The sequence below is a fragment of the Halichoeres trimaculatus genome, unplaced genomic scaffold (assembly GCF_033239565.1).
Source record: "Halichoeres trimaculatus isolate MK-OKI-2021-1 unplaced genomic scaffold, fHalTri1.1 fHalTri1_scaffold_12, whole genome shotgun sequence".
Lineage (NCBI taxonomy): Eukaryota > Metazoa > Chordata > Actinopteri > Labriformes > Labridae > Halichoeres > Halichoeres trimaculatus.
In genome coordinates this window covers 27,665,319-27,686,951 of record NW_027437190.1, presented here as the reverse complement: position 1 = coordinate 27,686,951, position 21,633 = coordinate 27,665,319, and the positions used below count along the sequence as shown (strand labels likewise).

The window sequence follows — 21,633 nt, the reverse complement described above, 5'->3', positions numbered from 1 at the left end:
ATATCTAACAAGTAACCCCTCTCCTCTCTGATAGCCTTGTGGGGTGTTGGCGATACTTCTATCAATTGTAGTGTGTTTCATAATCAGTTGAAATATTCTTATGGGTGCTTTCAATAACCAAATGAGACATTTGTAAGCGTTCGTGTTTGATGCAGGAGCAGACAACCTATATGTACCTTGAGTCTGCATTTTCTTGGGGAAAAATAATGTTAATGTACCACAGCCTATCAACGTTTCATACAATACTCTTTTTATTCTGAGTCAGACCATTAAGCCACATTTTATAAAGTCAGTGAACATGAATGATACCCCGAGGACACTTTACAGTGGATTTCATTTATGTCTTAAAATCGAATGCTTCGTTGAGATTGTTTCTGTGCTTCCCCTTTTCAGCTCAGACCATCATTGTATCCACGAATTCGCCCGGTAATGTTCCTCGGTATTGTGGTCTCAGGGATAAAAGCAGTTGTTTTGATCCCGTTGACCCTGGTGGTCTTCAGTGAGCAGGAATCCTCCTCCGGGCGCACAGCAGCTGATGGAGCAGAGTCACCTCGGATCACCTAACGGCAGCAGCAGCGGCGGCCTCCATTTTAACTCCGACACCGAGCCGTACCTCACGTGTCCTGGGCTGTCTCTCTCACATGACCCGAGTGTTTGTTCCCGTGATCAGCACTTCCATCTCAGCCTGTGACACCGAATATCACTTTTTATTCTAACACTGATGGATATGCTTGAACAGAGTCTGGACAACGCAAGGTAACAGAGTCGGTCAAAATGGCTAACTGGGACATGCTAACAACAACATGCTAAACCAGATAGCTCGTTTACGACGCGCAACAAGGCCCGACCTAAAATAACTTATAAAAAACAAATTTAAACAACATTATGATAAACTTGGCAAGAGAGGTGGGCGACTTTGCAACAGGATGTCGGAGTATTAATAATACAATTTTACAATGTATAGTTGTGGAAAAAGTGATAATAAATAGCTAATGACAGCGGAAAGCTACGTTAGCCGCTGCTAGCTTTAAAAACAAATGACAGTGTTGTCAGAACCGTAGGTAACACAAAGACGGTTGCAACTTTTTGTGACACCTCAACAGCTATTTTCTTATCAAATACGTTTCCCACCAGCCTAAACAGAGTCGAGGTTTATGGATTTAGTTAGTTTTATTCAGTTGAAGCTTTGCGTAGTTTATATTGATCATTTGTATGTTTGGTTTGCAGCCAAGAGAAGCAAGAAGAAGTTGTCCAGACATCTGAAGGTAAAATGTTTACATCAAGCCTCATTTACATTCCCAGGGAACTCCTCAGTAGTTATGTATATGTTGTGTATTATTGTCACAGGTAAATTGACTTTATAATGTATTGTGATTTGCATTACAGATTCACTGTATTGGATTTTTGCCAGTATCTGATAAGCTGATATTTCCAGCCTGCTTTTGGCCTTAACTGATACTGATAAAATCAAATAACATTACCCTGTGAAAAACGACATCTACAACCTAACTGAAAAGGCTGTCCTGATTGCCAAGAGTGATGAATTCAGTGATTCCCTCAATAAGCTCTAAACTGTGACCAGTTGCACTTGTATTTCATCGTCAAGTGAAGGAAATTGCTCCTGGCACTGTTGCCTTTTATTTCTTACTTAAGTGTTGGTGCTTCACGATGACACCAAAGATGCACAAGTAAATTTGTAGTGTCAAGGGAGGATTGGTTTTGCTCCTCCTCACATCACCTACTCTTCACCAAGGTTATAATAGTTTTGGATTTGTCATTATAGTTTAGTTTTAGTTAGTTTTGACATTTTATTTTCCATTACAGTTTAGTTATAATTAGTTTTAAAGCAGGCATTCTAGTTTTTATTTAGTTTTGACTTTTGCAACAAGGCTTAGTTTTAGTTTAGTTTTAGTTTTTTCATACCTTATTAACCAGGTGCAGGATTCAAAAAGGTCAGAGTAAATATTTTGTCATACTGTTTATTTTCAAGTCCAACATAGTGCTCACTGCTCAGTCAATGCTGATACCGAAATGTTGGCTGCTGCCTCAAACACATGAAAAAATTATAAACTTAGTAAAAAAAACATAAGCAGAAATTATATAAAATAATGTTGACATAAATTACATAAAAATAATTTAAACATAAATTACCAAAAAAAACAATATAATATGAGTTTCAATAAATAAAAACTTGGACTCTGTAACAATAAAGGTAGACTCAAATACAATAAAAACTTGGACTCTGTAACAATTAAACTATTACAGATGCTCTGATTCATTGCTCCACTACGTTTGGTCGCAGCACAGCGCACAGCGCACAGCCAGTCAGTGCAGTAAACAAGCTCGTCCCTATACGCCACTATTATGGTGCCGTACGGCACTGACAACTGCCGAAAACTGTCTAAAGTTGGTTGGGAATATGGGATTAATTTAAATCCTAAAGGCCATCAATATTGTCAAAAACTGTAACTGAGGGAATTTTGTCTATCATTTAAGTTAGTTTCAGTTAGTTTTCTGAACACAAGATACAGTTTTAGTTTACTTATCGTTTTTGTTTTCTTTTCTAGTTTTTATTAGTTTGAGTTAACTGCAATGTATTTTAAATTTTAGTTTTCGTTTTTAGTTTCATTTTAGTTAACTATTATAACCGTGCTCTTCACAGACATTTTCAAATATTTTGACACAGCTGATGTGCACAGATGGTGTGAGTAAGCTGCTAATTTGTGTGCATAACTAGTGCAGAACCTTACCAGCATTGGATATCAGGAGAAGTTTACACTTATCAACATTTATTTTATAAGCTGTTATCTTCCAATGCTGATATAATGCAGATTTTTGTACATCCCTGGCCTATAAGGGTATGCAATTATTTTCTGCTGAAGAATTTTGTTTCTAACAGCTGTTCCTAATTGTTTTTTCCCCCCAAAGACGGAACAGGTGAGGAGCAGGCAGCTGTGACCATAGCCAGTGTTCAGCAGGCTGCTGCATTCGGAGACCATAACATACAATACCAGTTCCGCACTGAAGGTGGTCAGGTATGTAACTAAATACACTGACAAAGATTCGCTCTCATAAATGAAAAATTGCTACAAAGTGGGAATGATTTTTTCTCAAACAAAATGTCTTAATACATGAATTTATTAACATTCAGAGGTGATATTTTTTTCTTTTCCTGGTATCACTGACACCTCAGTTTGAACAAAAAAAAAAAAACCTCACGAGACACTTCCTGATTTCAAGTTGCGTTATCTGTTAGTGTTATCATGTGTCTTCTCTGGCTGTTTTGGCTCCCTCCCTTTTCCAAAGAGAAGTCAGGAGGATGGCGGGCTCTTAATTGCCTGAAGGTTCGAATGTGTGTTTTTCTTTTTCTAGTCCCATGATTGACTGGTGACCTTTTTCAAGAGTGTCTCCTCGCCATCCCCTAATCAAGTTAATTCACTTCAACTGTGGACAATAGAACAGTGAAGGAAAAAAAAGTGGAAAGAAGTTTTTCTAGTTAATTTCTCTGTATTTGGATAATTTGCGCTGGAGGGAATTAAACCGGTGATCCATGTGGCTCATTTGGCTGTAAACAAGACCAGCGTGAGGGATCATGTGATTACAGTCTGGCCTGGGATTGGCATGGGGCTGCTGTCACATGTCAGTCAGGCGGAGAGTCACATGATGGAGGAATATAAATGCTGATTCTTGGAACAAACAGGCTCATTTTCTTGACTTGTTTTTAAAATTGAATCAAGTGCATATGCTTACGCTTCAGAATGTGCCTTAAGTGAAATCAATGTGCTACTGAGATTAGGACTGCAGCACCAGACACTTGAGGCTTAGCTGGATAGAAGCTGTAGATATGATAAACAAGTCATCCAGCCAGGTAAAGCTTTGTTTGTTTTTATGGTTTATCACACCAGTTATATTGACTGAACAAAAAGTTTCTCAGTTTTTTTGTAATTATTTCATTCTATCTTTTACCTGTGCTTTCCTCCAGGTTACGTATCGTGTTGTTCAGGTGACTGACCAGCAGCTTGAAACAAGAGACGATGGAGGAGGAGCAGTGAGTGTTGTCTCTACAGCCGCCTTTACAGGGGCTCCTCAGGCTGTGGCTCAGGTACTAAAATATTTTTCCTTTTTATCGTTTTAAGAGATACCACTGAATTTGTGATACAGAATTTCCATTGTCTTTAAAGACAAGGTTTCAGCTTTTACTCTTCCAGCAGGGTGTCTCAACAAACTAGAAGCAGCTCACACGTATTGTTTCTGTAGACACAGAGTGACCTGTAAGCAGTCAATTAAAAATGTGTTGGAGTCATACGACTATAATTTGTGGTTAACTTCTCATTTGTTTTTATGACTAGAGTCCTAAGCACTGCTTTAGAACCAGCATTCGAATCAGTGAAGTGTGTGCCTGTGCACGATGTCTATAAAAAATTGAGCCTCTCAAAGTGTTAAAGATGCAGCTTCAATATTGCTGCAGAAAAACTCCACAGGTTTTTATATTTGGAAAAACTCGGTTTATTACCACTCAAACAACCAAATTAGTTTTTATTTGCAGAATGCTGCAAGACTGACCTTGCTTTTATCTCTGCTAACAAGATCCCTGCCTCTTCCTTTCCCCCCGTTTTTATCCCTGCTGTCAAACTGCACCAAGTCTTACTCGGGGGTCTATGGGGGATACCAGTATCGAGTCTGACAGAGACTGAGGTGTGCGTTTACCTGCTGCGACTGCTCCATTGCTACCTGTTCAAGCCTTTCCCCCGTCTCTCTTCCTCTCTCTTATCTGTCACAGGCTGTGATCCAAAACCCCTTTAGTAATGGAGGAAGCCCAGCAGGAGAGGCGGTGGGAGGGGAGACCCGCTTCGCTTACTTCCCCGCAACTGCAGTGAGCGATGGGACTGTGTCTGTGCAGGCGGCCGCAGACCCCACATTCACACAGGCAGGGGGTGAGTCAGTTCTCACACTTGATTTGGGTTGAAGCTTGCAACAGGGCTGTGAGGCTAATTTAGCCATTATTTTCAATGACAAGCAGGAGTGTTGGTACAGGACAGTAATAAGAGAACAACAGTCCCTTTATGTTGCAAATGTTCTGGGATCCTGCAGTTTTGGCTAATCTAGGAAAGGAGACTGTCAGTTTTCATCTTGAAAAGAAACATACGTTAAAGCAGTCATTTATTTTGCATATTTGTCCACTTGTTCTCTTTCACTGATTAAAATATTTCCTCTTGACAGTTTTGAAATGACACAAGTCGCATATTATCGGCTGCCAAAATAAAATCTGTCACATTGATCATATTTACCGTTTGCTTCATGTCACATGTCCACCCACTCTGTGTCTCTTCCTCTTTACTGCCATATGGCCTCATGTGTCTGTGCTAACTGTCCTTGTGGTTACATGGTGGTGATCCAGAGGAGACTCGTGGACTCTGTGGGCCTGTTAGTGATTGCGGTCAGAGCTTTGTTGACCTGGGGAGCGGGAAGTGGCTCTCTGGCTCTGTTTTACTTAACCAGCATCTGCCTGTTCTGGCAAACTGATAATCCACCCCTCAAACTGGCAGCTAGTTTTCAGACAAACAGCATTCTCTGATGATTTTTAGAAGAAGAGTGTAAGTGCTTAAAAAGTGGTGGGAAGGGACTCGTTAGAAATTGTACATTTTGGGATTTTTGCAGCACTTCAGACCCAGATAGGAATGATAATAACCCCGAATGAGACCTGTATCTACAACTGAAGACCTTGTTATTTTTTTATTATTATTTTTAACAGAGACCTGTAAGCCATAAGTCTCCATTTACAGCATACAATGCTAGGGCTAAGAGTCTTGACACCTGCCTCAAGCTAAGGCTTAATGCAGACATAACGGACACATTTACAGCTTTACCTCCAACCAATTTTTTAAGAGCAATACTCAAGAATAGCGAGAGATCAAAGTTCCATATCTGTAATGCGAGGAACTGCTGACACAGTGATTTATACATCCAAAATAGACCTTGGAATTGCAGAAAAGTTCAGGTAAGAAGAAAATTCTCTGAGCAGGTGATGGAAGAACTCAATTTTAGATTAAATTAGCTATTGTGAAACTGTCACAGAGTATACTCAGCAACTTTTTAGAGCCAAGGTGGTTTCCTGGATTCATATTTTAAGCAGGCAACATATGAGAAGCTGAAGATATTCAACATACTGTTACATAAGGAGAGAGCAGCATATGCTCACATTTAAGAGGCTTAAACTAAAGAGTGTTAAGCTCTTGCTTAAATAAAAAAAACAGATATGTATCAAAAAAAAGTTTCCTCTAAAGTGAGGAGTGGATTGGATGAGGCTGATTTGAAGGATGCACTTCTTAAAGCACACATGGCAAGGTCAGGTTAAAAAACAAATGTAGCAAAACATTTTTTTATAAATACTTGAGGCTGTAACACTGAGAAAATTTCACCCTGCACGCGGCACTTTATAACGGTATACAATCTGCCCTGCTTTTAAGCTTTCTGAAGGCAGATTCTGCAGCATAAACCATTAACTTTTCAGTTCAAAACAGTGTGGAGGGGCAGTAACACATCATTGTGTGTGTGTGTGTGTGTGTGTGTTTTATTAAGTTAGGTAGCTGCTTGAGGGTTTCCGAGAAGCTCCCCTGAAGTACTTTTTAATATATTCCATCCATTACTGACACTTTGTTTGTCAGGCTGATGCAGCACATCCTAACACCCCACATCTGTCTGTTTCTGCGTGTGTATGTGTGTGTCTCTTGTGCTCTCCTTCCCTGAGCATTGTGTGTTAATCTCTCATCACATGACACATCAAGAAGCAGTCAGATGCCCCGAGGCCTATCAAGCAGTGTCATTTGACACACCTCACTTACTAACCACACGAGTCCAAAAACACAGGAAGTTGGTTTTTTTTTGTTGCTTGTCTCTCTATTTCTGGGGTGTCTATTGACGTTACAGACGTCGTAGACGACCATGAGGTGTCGCTAAGTTGGGACTGTAGAGGAAGAAGAGCTCTGCTGTCTGTCTCCTCTGTGAGCCTGGGGGAGTTTAAGCAGCCATGACATACTCGCAAGAGGAGCGCACTGTTGGTTGTAGGTGGTGGAGAGTTCTTACCGAGGTGGAGGGAAGTGGAGCAAAGAGCGCTGGGCTTTGGCAGAGAACTTTGCATTATTATTGGTTTTGATTTATTTGCAAAGGTTTATACTCTTGAAAAAGTCTTTGGTGTATGTAAGAAAAAAAGAGGAAACTATATCTGGACCTATATCCACTTGAAATTTTTGAAGTTACAATTTTTGTGCTTTTATATTCTATTTAGAGAGGGCAAGGCAGGAAACTGGGACTAAGCCACCAGGCCAAGTCCATTCTTTTAGATTTTATGTCAGCATGAATTGGGGCTGAACGATTTTGGGAAATAATCTAATTGCAATTTTTTTGTCCAATATTGCGATTATGATTTAGCATGTGAATTTTTTTGGGGGGTGTTTATCTTCTACATTATTCATTGCACACATGCATATAGTATGACCAACACAACAAAGGATTCTGCCAAGATAAAAACAATTCCTTCTTTTGTGCCAGGCCTGTATGTTATAATGGAATTAGATGAATTGAAGCATGAATTGATGCGGACAGCATGTCTTGATTTAACTATTACAATACACAGCAGAATATTGACTGATTGATTCAACCTCAAGCCTTGTAGGCATGTAATAAAACTATCATTAATTACCTTAAATAATATCAGAGTAAGTAACAAAGCACTGCAGAACAACAGGCCTGGAATAAACAATGATATAAGAATAAATATGAATCCTCTTGTCTGTGAATCTCACAATGAAAAAAGTGCAGAAATGTAAAGACCATATCTCAAGCTCAACTGCTGAAAATGTCAACATGTGGAATACACTTTTTATAAAATGAAAAAGAAACACTGTGAGAACATAAATATAAATATTGATTGTATTAAAACGTTACTGATTGCTCACCAGTAACAAAACACAAAATAAAGTAAATGCAGTTTAAAATTCTTTCTTCTTTTTTTTAAATTGCAGCCTTTGCAATTTGAAAATTACATTCTATTACATTGCAATGTCAGTTTAAATTTGATTAATTGTTCAGTCCTAGTGTAAATTCAAGACTGTAATGTTTCATGTTGCAAGTGAACTTGTAACAAAATGACATTGGTTTTTAGCAAAAGGCTTAAAAAGTAATTGAAGAGAAAATGCAAAAAAGCAGTGGATCAGGAGTCACTCTTTAAAAATGTTTAATCAGATTTTGGGGTCCAGAACCAAATAGATAAAATCCTACTCACAATTTTGGATCATGAAACTGTTTCTCTGAAGTGTTACATCTAAATTTCAGAGTTACTGTGGATAGCTTTGTGTGAGGAGACCTTCATTTTCAGTGTCTTCTTTTTATAGTGGTAGAGAAATCTGATGGTAAGATTTTCATGTTGTTTGGCCTTCCTCTGACCCACAGGACCAAGAGGAGTTGTTTTTATTTCTCAGACCTTGAGGTGCTGTCTGCCTTACAACAGAGCTCTTCTCTCAGAAATTTAGAGGAAGTATTTTCAGTTTTTGGGGAATGTCTCAGGAGCTGGGGAAAGGGAGTCCTGTCAGGTTTGCTGCCTCTGTGTTGATTGCACTTGAGCAGGCATCCCGCGGTGTAAACACTTTTTTTTTTTTTTTTTTGGCTCGTGTGGATTTGAGGTCTGACGAGATTCCTTTTTACACTTCTGTTTGTTGTGAAATGTTTCATTACAGCAGCAGCAAAGCTCATCTGTCATGACATGGTGCCCTCCTTCATTTCTTCTTTCTAACTGATGACTTCCATGTCTTCCACAGGTCAGTTTTATGTGATGATGACGCCCCAGGATGTCATTCAGACAGGCACACAGCGAACCATTGCCCCACGCACACAACCCTTCCCTGCGTGAGTATCAGATCTGTCACTTATTGTTTGGGAAATTGCAGTCTGAGATGCAGCTCTGTCTGAAAATAAACTCCTGGTCAGCTGTTGTTTAACACTGCAGCTCTTCTTCTTGTAAAAGCCTCTCTTAGTGTTTTGTGGACGGGATGCAGATCCCTCGAAGTTTGAAGGTTAATTCTGCTGAGATTTCTGAAGTGGCCCTTTTTATGTCTAGTGTCCACAGCAATTCACAGTAATTAACTACACCTGAATAATTTAAATCAGACTATTTTCATCAGGGCCTTTACTCTTTATTACCATAGTAACACAGAAATGAGTCTGACAGTGAGGGTCTTCTGCTGTGATGCTGCAGAGCAAATCTCCACAAGCTTGACACAGACTTCTCTCATTTGAAGAAACCCCACCTGGCAAACCCAGAGATACGCAGAACATTTACATGAACATCTACAAATATGCAGTGAACAAAGCATTAGAATTTGCCCAAATCTAAATGCTAATGCAGGAGGAGGCTGAGGGTGTGGAGACAGTGAGATTGTCAGGAAACAGACAGGGATGTGGTGTTTGGCAGACTTTGCAGAGAGAGACAGAGAGAGAAGTCAACCAAAACCTGTTTATTCGAATCAGCTAGTTGTTCCTGATGGTTTGTTATGTAGACACAGCTGACATCCCAATGATTCCACCAAGAGACTCAGTTTACTCCATTAAAGGCCCTGTGAGGACTTTGTCATAGTCTCATTTTAATATATTTTCCTGTTCATAGTAGGGCTGCAACTAACAATTATTTTAGTAATCGATTACTCTGACAATTATATTTGCGATTAATTGATGAATTGAAAAAAAGGATGAAATGCATAATAGTAAAATTTGCAAAACCAAACGTGGGCTGTTATTTTAGTTAATGACTGTTGTGCCCTTAAAGAAATATACAAAGAAACAACATATTGAACATAGTTTAAGCTGTCCAGATTCTACATTTATAAAGTGTAATAAATGACATGAATGTATTTTCACGGGCAAAATGACAGAAAATACATTGCTTTGTCATCAGATTAAGAACTTAGTGGGCCAAAAAGGCAAATAAAAAGAAAATCTTTTCACGTGCAGGCCAAACAGTACACCCCCTCTGCCCTACCACTATCTGTAGCAGCTAATGCTAATGCTAACGTTGGTTTAATGAACTCCTTGTAGGTTTAAAAACGGGTTGGCGATGTAATAAGAAGACAAAAAGACATACCACGCATTTCACCACATATAAAAGCTGTTGAGCTCCCCGGCTGAGTGATAAGCCCTACATGCTTGCATATGAAGTGCTGGGTCATTGCAGTCGTACTGCCATGCGAGGTCATTTTTGCGAATGTTGAAATAAACACACTGTGTGCTTTATCTCAGCATGAAATACTCCCAAACTCTGGGATTTTTTGGACAAACGGTTTTCTCCTGCGCTGCCATTATTTGCATTATTCCCTCACCTGCTGGCTCAGTTTCTCCTCCGCCACGCTGATCTGTTTACATGTGACACATACTGCCCCATCTACACTCCAGTCAAGTAGGTGGCGGGAATGCACCTTCAGCTAGTTACCAACCTCTAAATAGTCCGACAAAAAGGAAGAAGACAAATAAACTTAAGACATACTAATACAGTAATGGTGCATCACAGTGCATCCATGAAAGAAAAACGTTGTCTACGCTTTTACTAATCGATTTTTATCGATTTTATTGATTCGTTGTTGCAGCCGTAGTTCAAAATCCATGATTGAAAACAAGATTATCAGCCCCAAAATGAGATATTTCTAAATGTTATTTCTCAGGGTTCAGGGTTGATTCAAACAATTCTATATTGGCAGGCAAAATTTAGCATCGACCGAGTTAGAAGCATTGCGTTTCTACAGATGAATACATTACCTTGTCTCTTTGCATCCTGTAAAAAGTTGTCTCAAACCATGAACGTTAGTGTAAGAATGACTCCTCATTGATCTTCTTCCAAGAAAATGTATGCCTTAACAAGAGTCACGTCTTTACTACAGCAGTTGAAAGTGCTCATGGGAAACTGAGTCTTTATTCTTAAAAAAACACTACAGATTCTAGATTGTCCTCACAGGGCCTTTAAGTGACACTCCAGTTATTGCTGCTTTAAACTTTTTCTGCCCTAGGGGTCTTATCCCTCTCATCTGTTTACTACGAGTGTTTCTTTTTTCATGTTCAAAATCTTTGTTTATTTTTCTCTCAAATTCACAACACGCTTCATTATAATCATGCTTCAAAAAGAGATCCATCTCCGGCGCTCTCCAACTGTTAGCCACACGCTGGTGATTGCGGTTATTAAGATAATCAGCAGGATCACCTGAGCAAAGACAAACTGAGCTGCCTCTTTAATCTCATGATAGCAGCCTAGCTCTGGCCTCACATTAGAAAAAAAAGAGCTTCAGCAAGCAGAATTTCAGATTCTGAGTTTATTTAGCATCAGAAATGCTCAGGTCTGTATGCTCTGGGTTGTGTTTTCTTAAAGGTCATGCATGTTTATGTTTCCTCGACAAGCACAGCTATTTGTCTGTTTGGTCACCCACACGTATGACCCTTTAATTAAAACTGAATAAGCTCTGACCTACGTTAGCATTCCAACATTAAAGAGCTGACCTTTACTTCACCTCTAACTTGTGAAACTGACAGCATTAAAGGTTTAGGTAGGAGCATCTGGTGTTGAACACACAATAACACAGCAGAGCTCCGGCATTCCTGCTCATTAAAACAGTACTTTAAGGAGAACACATACAGCAGAAAAACACACCACACTCTTAATTATCTCTCTTTCATTTATCATCTTTCACTCTTTGTAACAACACTGTGTCTGATTTTCAAGAACTTTATCAAAGTAAACTCCTTTGTCGTGGGCAGCAGCAGCATTACGAGGAAGCTCTAGATCCGCCTTAAATTCAGCAGCAGCTCTGCCGTTTTTGATGTCCTTTGATATCCTCAGCGTACAAACCGGCTGCTTCCCAGTCAAGAATAAAAAAGGAGCTTTGTCGAGGAGTACATCTGCATTTCCATGTGATTCTTTTTTTCTCAAGAGTGTCTATCTACAATGTGTTTGTTTCTATTTATTTCCTCTTACGTGAATAATTTACCATGTTTGACAGGAGCCTGAGAGTCATATCTGAGTGTGAACTAATGAACAGTGATATTATCGTTGACATGTGAGTGAAATGAATGAAAACTTGCCCCCCTATCTGCCGTCCGCAGAGATGAAAACGAGCTGCTGCAGCAGGAAGGTTTAAACTGGTGAGGAAAGATTCCACATTTGTCCCACACACACACACACACACACACTTTCTCACACATTTTCACAGCAAATGAACTAATCAAATGAGATCACAAGAAGAGAGAAGAAGCACACAAACCTCTCTCTGCCTTCCCCTTTCCTCCCCTCCCCTCCCATAAGCCCCCGGTGATTCCCTGGCTCTTGATGTGTGAGACACAGATGTAGCGTCTCTCCAGTGCTGACCCTGATCCATTGTTGGTAGTCGTGCTTGTGGCAGCCGCATTTCTCCATTAGGACTTAGAAATTGGGTCATTGTTCTCCATCTGGAAACGAACGGCTCTCTCCACACTTTTATAATAGTATAATTCTGAGAGTGTCCTCGGTCGTAGTTCTTTTAAGTTTAGTTCTCATGTAGCCTAGTTTTTGTGAGTTAGTTTGAAAACAGTTTGAGGTTTTAGATCTTGGTTTTAACATTCAGGGGAAGGAAGCTTGTAAGGCAGCATAAGGCTGTAATTTCAATCTATCTCTTCTACATAATTGTTTGCTCATGAACACTTAATGGTTACTAATGATTGACTTTCCTTAGATGATTAATAAGAGAAGTTTACGCCATCTATCAGATCATAATTTGTAAGAAACTAACACTTTGTACAAGGCTGCTTAGGGGAGATATTTAAGTAGTGATAGAAAAACCGTTCAAACTTTGTCCTTTTTTCCTTTATGCTTCAAATGATTTGAATATACCACTTCAGGAGAGGTTGATGCCTCTCAGCTCTGCTAATTTCCTTGATTTCCCTTCCAAAACTTAGTCTCAGGAGCACTAAGAAGAGGTGTGCCGTGCCTTTATAAGTTATAAAAAAGACATTCCTTTACCTTTAGGCCTGTATATTTAGTTATTCATACAGTCATCCCCTTCTTTTTTCACACTCTGCCTTAGAGTACTGTTGGGCTGAATCCATTATGAAGCTGAAATCCCATTAAGATGCACTGAGATACAAGTGGGACTGCAGTTTGGCTATCTCGAACAGAGATACCAGCCGTTGAGTTGAGTTGATGGGTCCAGGATTCAGTGTTAGTATAAAGATGTGTCAAAACGAGAGAGACAAGCAACAAGAATGACCTTACAGGATGTTGTTGCACAGAAATGTATTTTCATTGGAGAATTTACTCTGTTCCTCTTCACGGGAGAATATTCCATTAAAGAGTTTGAGTGAGGTATTAATTGTCTTTTCTATTAGGGAGACAGAAACAGGTTTGAGATATTGAGTAGGCCACCTTTCTAATAATTACATGCGGTGTGTTATTGGCCTGCTCATGCCGAGGTGGGTGGTTTGATAAGTCCCCCTGTCACGTCTCAGAGACTTAATTAACAGAATACCTAAGGGAAGACACAGAGACACGAGACAGTTGTGTCATTAGCAGAGTGTCCAGACTCAAATAGACAGCATCTGGGATTCTACAGTGTTGTAATTGTAGAGCATAATAAAGCAGAGAGCTCCCTCCAGGCCACACCTGGGATGAGGACAGCCAAGAGTAAAGATTGGACGGAGCTCAGGATTTCAGACTCGAGGCGACTGAGGGTGTCTGCTCGGTATTTATAACAAAAGGCACCAGACAACTTATGATGCTCTATATTTTTTGAATAGTGCACACTCTCAATGACAAGTGCTTGTGCTCCAAGATAAAAGTGATGAATAGTTTTTAATAGGCGCAGGATAAGGTGAATTTGAGGGTTTGGATCTGTGCCTGATTGTAGAGTAGTCAAAGATGAGAGATACTGTCGCGTGTGAAAAGCGTATTTTATATCCTGTCTGTCTGCAGGAAAATGGATGGACCGCGAACGCCACGAGATGAAAGGAGGAGAGCGCAGCATAATGAAGGTGGGTAATTAACTGTGATTGTGGCTTTTGATTTCACGAGACAGTACGGCACAATGCACTATAAGGCTTAAATGGAGCAATTTTGCTTGAATAAAATCACAAGGACCTTTCAGAATATTTTAAGAATAATGTATGACAACATATGTTGATTAGTGGCCACTAGAGGCTGCTGTTGAGCTGTCAAAGCAGGGCAGTGTTTGGTGCCACCAAAAAAACAGGATGTGGAGAAAGATGCTGATTCTATAAACTAAATTACCTCTGATTTTTTCCAAAATTACAAATAAATGAGGAAGAGCTGCTGATGTTTTATGTCTGTTTTGTTGTTTTTTTCAATTAGTGGAGAGGCGGCGGAGAGACAAGATCAACAACTGGATTGTCACACTTTCCAAGATCATCCCCGACTGCAATATGGACAGCACCAAGACCGGCGCAGTAAGAAGTCTCACCTCCCTTCTAGTCTGACCTTTCACTTAACTGTATCACCTTTTTTTTTTTTTAAATAGTCTCTCTGAAACTTTTTCCTGTCATTTCTGTCTCTCCAGAGCAAAGGAGGCATCCTGTCCAAAGCCTGCGACTACATCCGAGAGCTCAGGCAAAGCAACCAGCGGCTGCAGGAGAGCCTAAAGGAAGTGGAGAGGATACAAGTGGACAACGAGCTGTGCAGGCAGCAGGTGTGAATGTCATTCTGTGCTCCACGACTATCTGCATAAAGTGTGGTATTTTTCTCAAGGACTTGAATGAAGGGGAAAGAAGGCTCCTGAATGATAATGTCGGAAGGTCCTTTGAGGTGTTAAGTCACACATAAAAAGGAAGCCGTAGTTTTGTACATATGTGTCTCTGAAGATTGTTGCTCGCAATGAATAGTTTTCTTTGGAGTTCCCGGCAGCATGAAGTTCACTCAGCCCCACATGCATCCTCTTTTCTCCAAAACAAACCCCCCCGACACATCAGCCTCTATAGCTGATCATCACCGGCTGACAAAGAGGATCAAAGGGTTTGCTCTCATATAATAGGAAGTGTTACCTGAACGCAGCTCTTTGAGAGACTGTGGGAATAATATACACAGGGGTTATGGGAGAGTTAACTGCATGCTAATGCACTCAAAGTATTGTGAAATCTTGCAGCTCTGAGGCTGCCACTTCTCCCTATTGACTCCCAGGCCTGCAAGGCATCCAGCAATATATTCCTATTCTGATGCTCAAAGCTCAATATCCTGTCCTCCCTAGTGCCTCAGCGGGGAGGATGGGAATTGAGAGTGTGCCCGAGGGAAATGTAGCAGAGATGACACACCTCAAGATTTGATAATCCAGTTGGTTGTGGACAGGGCTGACTTTGAAAAGGGCTGCACATACTACTCTTTAATCCCAGGGATTGAATAGCTCTGTGTGTACATTACACACACAGGCAGCACTCTGAGCCTTCAAACGAAAAAGTTTGGTCTGTAAACTTGGAGCTATATTAAGCTGTCACGGGGATGAAGATGTTGATAATGAGATTTTTTTATTTTTCGTTTGCTCTTTGTTCTTGAAGATTGAAGAGCTGAAGAATGAGAACGCTTTGCTGAGAGCGCAGCTCCAGCAGCACGGCATCGAGACGGTTGGAGAGACACCGCCACAGTGAAGCAGAGACAAAAACAGAGAACAGGGAGGGGCACCGCCTGCACAGACATCTGAATGATGGAAAGGAAGGAGAGATGATGGCGGAAAAAAGGACTCACTTTCTTTTTGGTGAATGCATCCTCCCCCTGAGTTCCCAGGTCGCGACCCCTTATTCTGCCTATAGCGGCTGTACTTGACTGTTCCAGTCCTGTTGAGATAAACACCTTCTATAGAAATGATGCCAACTCACCTCCATCAGAGTGCTGCTCCACCAGCACAAGCTAAGAAGAACCTCTGCTGAACTTTGTTTTGTATTTATGTAGCCTCACTCATGGACTTTGATGTTTGTCATTTAATTCTGTATTTTTCCCTCAGAGTTATTAATTATAACTTAGTTTATGCTTTTATTCTGTTTGTTTTGGCGTTTCTGTATTAATATGTTGTTTTTAGCTGCTTTAATTTATTAGTCCGCTCGCTGACAGAAGCCTTGATGGAGACCAGTTACACTGAAGCTCATGCACCCCAGAGAAGCAGATAGAATTTCAAGTGAGAAATCATCAAAAGTATGCAAAACATGATTCTGCAGACAGAAATAATGTGACACACATAGCTTACCTAGACCCAAAGACAAACAGGGAGCTGCAGCAGCTCAAGCCTCTGGGCTGATTTATGTAAATATGACGTCTCATGTTTTAATACAGATGTTACAAAGTATTAGAGCAGATTATCTCTGGGAGCAAACAATCAATAACTCATTAACTTCATGCTGGCCCCTTGTTATAATAATGATGTGTGCAATCTTGGAGCTTGATTTAAAAAAAAAAAAGAGTGGTATACTTGAATTGTTGGGCATTTGCTTAACCAGAAAATCGCTCAAAGGTGGAGAAAATCTCTGAAAGATCCAACCCTTGTATTGCAGTTCAGTTGCAGATTCATATGCTCAAAGTGGAGCGTTGAGATGATTGATAAACCCAGCATGCTTGAGTGAGGAGAGCACAGCAAATTCCAACTTTTGCCAAACTTTATCCAGGTATTGTGGTTTTCCCTCCATCTTTTGTTCATGTGTGATTTTCCCACTGTCTCAGTGCGTACGAATAATCCCCACATGTTCCATTTCAAGCTGTTTGCTCTATTTTGGTATTGCAACACTTCAAATGGAGCTCAACGCACAAGGGGGGAGGAGGAGGAGGCACCCTGGAGAGTGGTACTCAAAGACTCTGTGCTCACTACGGAAAAGAAGCACACACAAATTCTGTGTCGCACTTCTTAGTTGAGCACATTTCGCTCTCCGGGAAAGAGACGGGAGAAGTTTGGAAACAGGAAACTCACATATTCCTCCACCCACTCAGGCGAACAATAAGTAAACTGTAATTGGTTGTACAAACAGCAAAAGCCAATATTAATATTGTTGATGATTTTGTGAATGAATATACATGATGTATTTTGGTCCCGCTTTGGGCGATGTGAGTGAAAGCGGGAGAAAGATATCAAGATTCAGAGCCACTAAATGGAGCACGATGGCTTCTCTCTCTGTCAACAGCTCAGGATCCAGCAAAGCAAAACCAACTCTCAGACCCCTGGCTAAATCAGGCACACCATCTCATTTTAATATCTCAGACAGTGCAAGTTAACAGCTTGTGCTTTGGAAGTGCAGTTCTGCCACTACTGCTCGATTCAAACCTGATAGGAAAAGTGCAAGTGTCTGATCCATCAAACGAGGCTCCTAGCCAAAGTTGAATGATAGATGTTTTGCAGCAGAAGTTTTTTTTTACACCTTACTGAGAGGAGAAGGAGAGAAATGTGAATGTGAAGGCATGAATAATGCTCTGGAAGATGGATGTTCACAAATGAAAGGTCACTTGTGGCTAATTTTTTTTCTAGCGTTTCCTTTTTGAAATGGCAAAAGGAAGAAAAAAAAAAAAAAAAAGACTCCTTTTTCTCTCTGTAGCCGCCGCACTGTTCTCAGGTTAGATTGTAAGACATCTTTTCTAAACAAAAAGGTGGAAATTAAACTTTCACATGCTAATAACCGTTAAAACTTTTTGGCTCAGTGTTTTTCTTTGGAGTTTGAAAAATACACACAAAACCTATTCTTCATCTTTTCTAGCAGGTTGGGTTTTGGATCCTTGTGTCTGAGCATCTGTTAGTCAGAGGGGTGTCTTCAAAGGGTTGATAGATTTGTCAAAAAGTTGGCTCGTGTCTTTCACCTTATATTGTAGCTCATAACTCTTGAGCTGTGGTTTTCAAAAACAATATATAATATATTTTATGGGGTTTCTCTTTTGAACAGTTTTAGAGGTCATCACGGGGGAGTTCTTTTTTTGCCATCTTGAGAGATAGGTGAGGACTATTTCCAGCCCAGAGAATGAAGAGAAATGTATGGAAATAATGCAGAGTGAAATGCATAAATCCCTTTTGGTCACATCAAGCTAAGAAACTGACTTTCACATCTGTGTAGGTGTAAAGAACTCAAGTGGACTGAAGGTTATAAGTGGGAGATTTTAACATAACCTGAGGAAAACACTTTGAATGTTTCAGACATGAGATGTTACAAGGAAGGAAAGAAAATGAATAAGAAAATATATGAACTTTGAGCCAGTGGTATAGAAAACCAGTGAGATAAATTTGTTCCTGTCGTCTCTTTCTGCAAAAAATATCCTGCATTGTTGAGATTTTATAAAGGAAACGGTCAACTCTGCTTCATGTTCCTCTCAGTTTATCAAATTTTGTACATTTTATATAAAGGGGTCTGTAAGTGTGATGAAGTGTTTATCTTGCGGAATTTTTCAAATCATTTCAATCATTTTTATACCTTATTACCGCCTGTTTTTTTTCAGATGTGAAAAATTGTAATACATAAAAACTTAGTTTTTCTTTAGCTTAGCCAAAGCCTTGTTAGTGCAAATCTATGCATTACTCACAGTAATTAATAAAATCTTTATCATGAGTAAAAAATAAAGAAATTAGCTTTCCAGACCGAAATTGGGTTTTGAAGAAAGCTGTTAATTTTATCCATTTTGAAGAAAATTTGCATTTCAACATATCTATTTGTTCAATGGCTTTTGGAGCTTGCCTCTGGTGGACACTCCAAGAACTGCAGTTTTTTTTGCACTCGGGCACAAAATAAGGGATGGGTACCGAATGAGGTACTTCTATGAGTACAGTCTGTAGTACTGAGTACTGGTTCACATATAACAGAGGGACTATGTTTTGGTTCCTAAACTCTTCCCTGTGACTGTCAAGTTTATAAACTGAGAAATAAATATGTTAAATTGAAAAAAATTGAGATTTTATTTTTAAGCAAATTAATAATTATTACCACATTTACACCCTCAAAGTACTCAGAGTGTCCGCCAGGTCTTAAAAAGTATTAAAAGTTGATAAATCAATTGTGGGAAAATTAAGGCCCTTAAAAAGTATTAAAAAGTCTTAATCAAAATGTTATGAGGTATTAAAATTGATTGGTATTCAAGCTTCAACTCCAAACATATCCATGGATATTTATTTTCCTCCTTGTGACTGTTACAAACTAACCTGAAATGCCAGACACACTGCTCCATATATCTGCCACAGAAATAGTCCATCTGTTTCGAATGTTTTCAGGGTCTGAACCTTCAAAAATAACCACACCTGGTGATTGGACGATCATTTTGCTCGTCACACTCATCACAGACCAGCGTGAGGATCTGGAAAAAGCTTTAGAGTCTCAAAATATTTCTCTCTAGATCATAAGAGTTTCTCAAGCCTCCTGAGAAAATTTCTCGGACTTTTGATGACCTGGGATTTTGGATTCTTACAATTTAGAGAAAGCTTCCCCTGATCTCAGTTGTTTTGGAACAAATTTTCTTTGTTAAAATCACATTTTTCCTGGATACAACGCAATGAGACAAGTTACGTATTAATACAGTTACGTAGCGCAGTTGTTTGAGATGTGACAACAAGCAAAGTTGTAATTTTGTGAGGCGCGGGCTAAACATAGCGTTAGCAGCCCAACATATCCGTAGGCTAATGTGACAAAAAACTCAGTTCATACAGTAGTTTAGTAGCCATCCGTATGTATTTTATGCAAGTTGGCCTTAAATAACTGTTACTTGTTGTGGTAATGGGAATGTCAATTAACCTGCCTTTAGTTTCAGTTATACTTTCAAGCTTTATTCCTTCTCAGCTTATCTAATTTATGTTGAAATGAAAACTACAATCATCAAAGATTGGTTGCTAACAGCAGCTTAAATTCGCAGTAAGGTCTTAAGACTTTTTGAAAGGTTATTAAAAAGGTATTGAATTTAACCTCAGGATTTCAGCATATACCCTGGTACTGAAAATTGGTACCGACAGGTGCTGGTACAAATGACCAAAATTACCATTATAAAATTACCATTATAAAATTACCATTATCAGTAACATACTGTTTCAAATGTAAAAGGTACCCATCCCTACTCACAATATGCTAGATTACTTCCTGGTAAGAAATAAGAGCCCACCTTATCGTCAGATGGCCTGTTTGCCAGAAAATTAGAATGGTCGTCAGAACATCAATTTTATCCAAATGGGCCTTCTCAGAATTGGGCAGATCCCAAGGAGGAGCCACAAGGTTACGATATGTTACAGTATCATGTTAAGTACTATTACTGCAAGACAACACAAACTGCCACGTTATGCCACATTACATCACTACACATCACATGACATTATTATACTATGAGACATGATTAATCATGAGTCTTGAATTTCTCTTGGGATAAAGTGTCTATCTATCTACAACAATAATACACAATAATACGATACATATTGTTATGTCATGCCTCGTCACATGTAACTGTGTTATAATATACGTATGTTACAATATAATGTGCTATGATTTCATTCATTATGATTTATTACTGTATGATATAATGTGATTTGATGTGATATGACATGATTGGAAATGTTGCGATATGAAATAATCTGATTTAATACAATACCACAGCATGCAGTAAGATAAAGTGTGATTCCCTTAACAAAATACAAAAACAAAAAAACAGGTTCCCTTGCTAATGGTAAAACATATACTTAAATAACACCACATACAGCACACAGTTCATTGCACAAGATACTCCTGACAACACAAATAAAAGAATATTGAAGACAAGAACACCATGGCACTATTCCAATAGTTTTATCAAGAAACATGATTTAAAATTTCAAACGAGACTCTCACAAATGTTTTTCTGTTTTCTTTTTAAATCAGTTCAGTTTACATCGAGTGTCTCTTTATTGCCTGCCAGATGGTAAGAGCTCATACTGAGAGTGGAGGACGTGAGATGGGTTAGACAACACTCTCTGCTCTTGCCAAAATACAGACTTCTCATATATTATGACAGACTGCATATTTTCTAATGGTGTCTTCAATCGTTCAAATCGGTAAGTAGAACATGGAGAAAAAACACAGACACATATTATTTCTGTTAAATAACCAAAAGAAGAGTTACTGCAAGACTATTTTTCTTAAAAATCAGAGGTTGAAGGTGAAAATAAGGTTTTGTGGGCCTTTAAGTAGAGCCTAAAAGTCGATTACACAACCATGCTTGCCTATTTTAGTTTTGCCCTTTTGTTCTGAATCAAATACAAATTCAAAAGTTGAATTCTCCAAAAATACTCAGCCAATCAGCATGATTCAGTCTGTATTTTAATGTGTTTCTTGACCTGCAAGCAGCCCAGACAAATTTAAGATATGCTCTGTTATGAAAACAACTTGAAGGATTATGTGACCTTGGAGAACTCTTTCATTCAGACGATCAATTGATCAACACGCTGGTTAAATTGAAACCAGTAAGTAGTTAGAACACACAGAGGGCACCTTGGGTGAGGGAGATCAATGATGATAAAAGGCGTATCTAAGCCCTCAGTGAGATTGAGTTTGACTCTGCCGGTCGAGGCATTTAAGCATCGTGGTGCTGTTCTTAAAGAGGCAGCAGCTGTGATTTGGATAATCTTCAGAATGCACACCAGAATACTGAACACG

At 39.3% G+C, this 21,633-nt stretch overlaps 1 protein-coding gene across 2 annotated transcripts; it reads left to right on the top strand.

The window, feature by feature from the left end:
* Window positions 1-336: 336 nt before the first annotated feature.
* On the top strand, window positions 337-18,374 carry usf2l (upstream transcription factor 2, c-fos interacting-like). Of its 2 annotated transcripts, XM_074683298.1 has the most exons (11): window positions 337-756; window positions 1,228-1,265; window positions 2,929-3,035; window positions 3,983-4,102; window positions 4,781-4,934; window positions 8,814-8,901; window positions 12,136-12,174; window positions 13,976-14,034; window positions 14,372-14,466; window positions 14,577-14,705; window positions 15,565-18,374. In XM_074683298.1, exons 1-11 carry the CDS (start codon window positions 722-724, stop codon window positions 15,652-15,654), a joined length of 954 nt encoding a protein of 317 aa, XP_074539399.1. In that variant the 5' UTR covers window positions 337-721; the 3' UTR covers window positions 15,655-18,374. The 2 variants fall into 2 exon arrangements, with proteins under 2 accessions (XP_074539399.1, XP_074539400.1); XM_074683299.1 differs by lacking the exon at window positions 12,136-12,174.
* The last annotated feature ends 3,259 nt before the right edge of the window (window positions 18,375-21,633 follow it).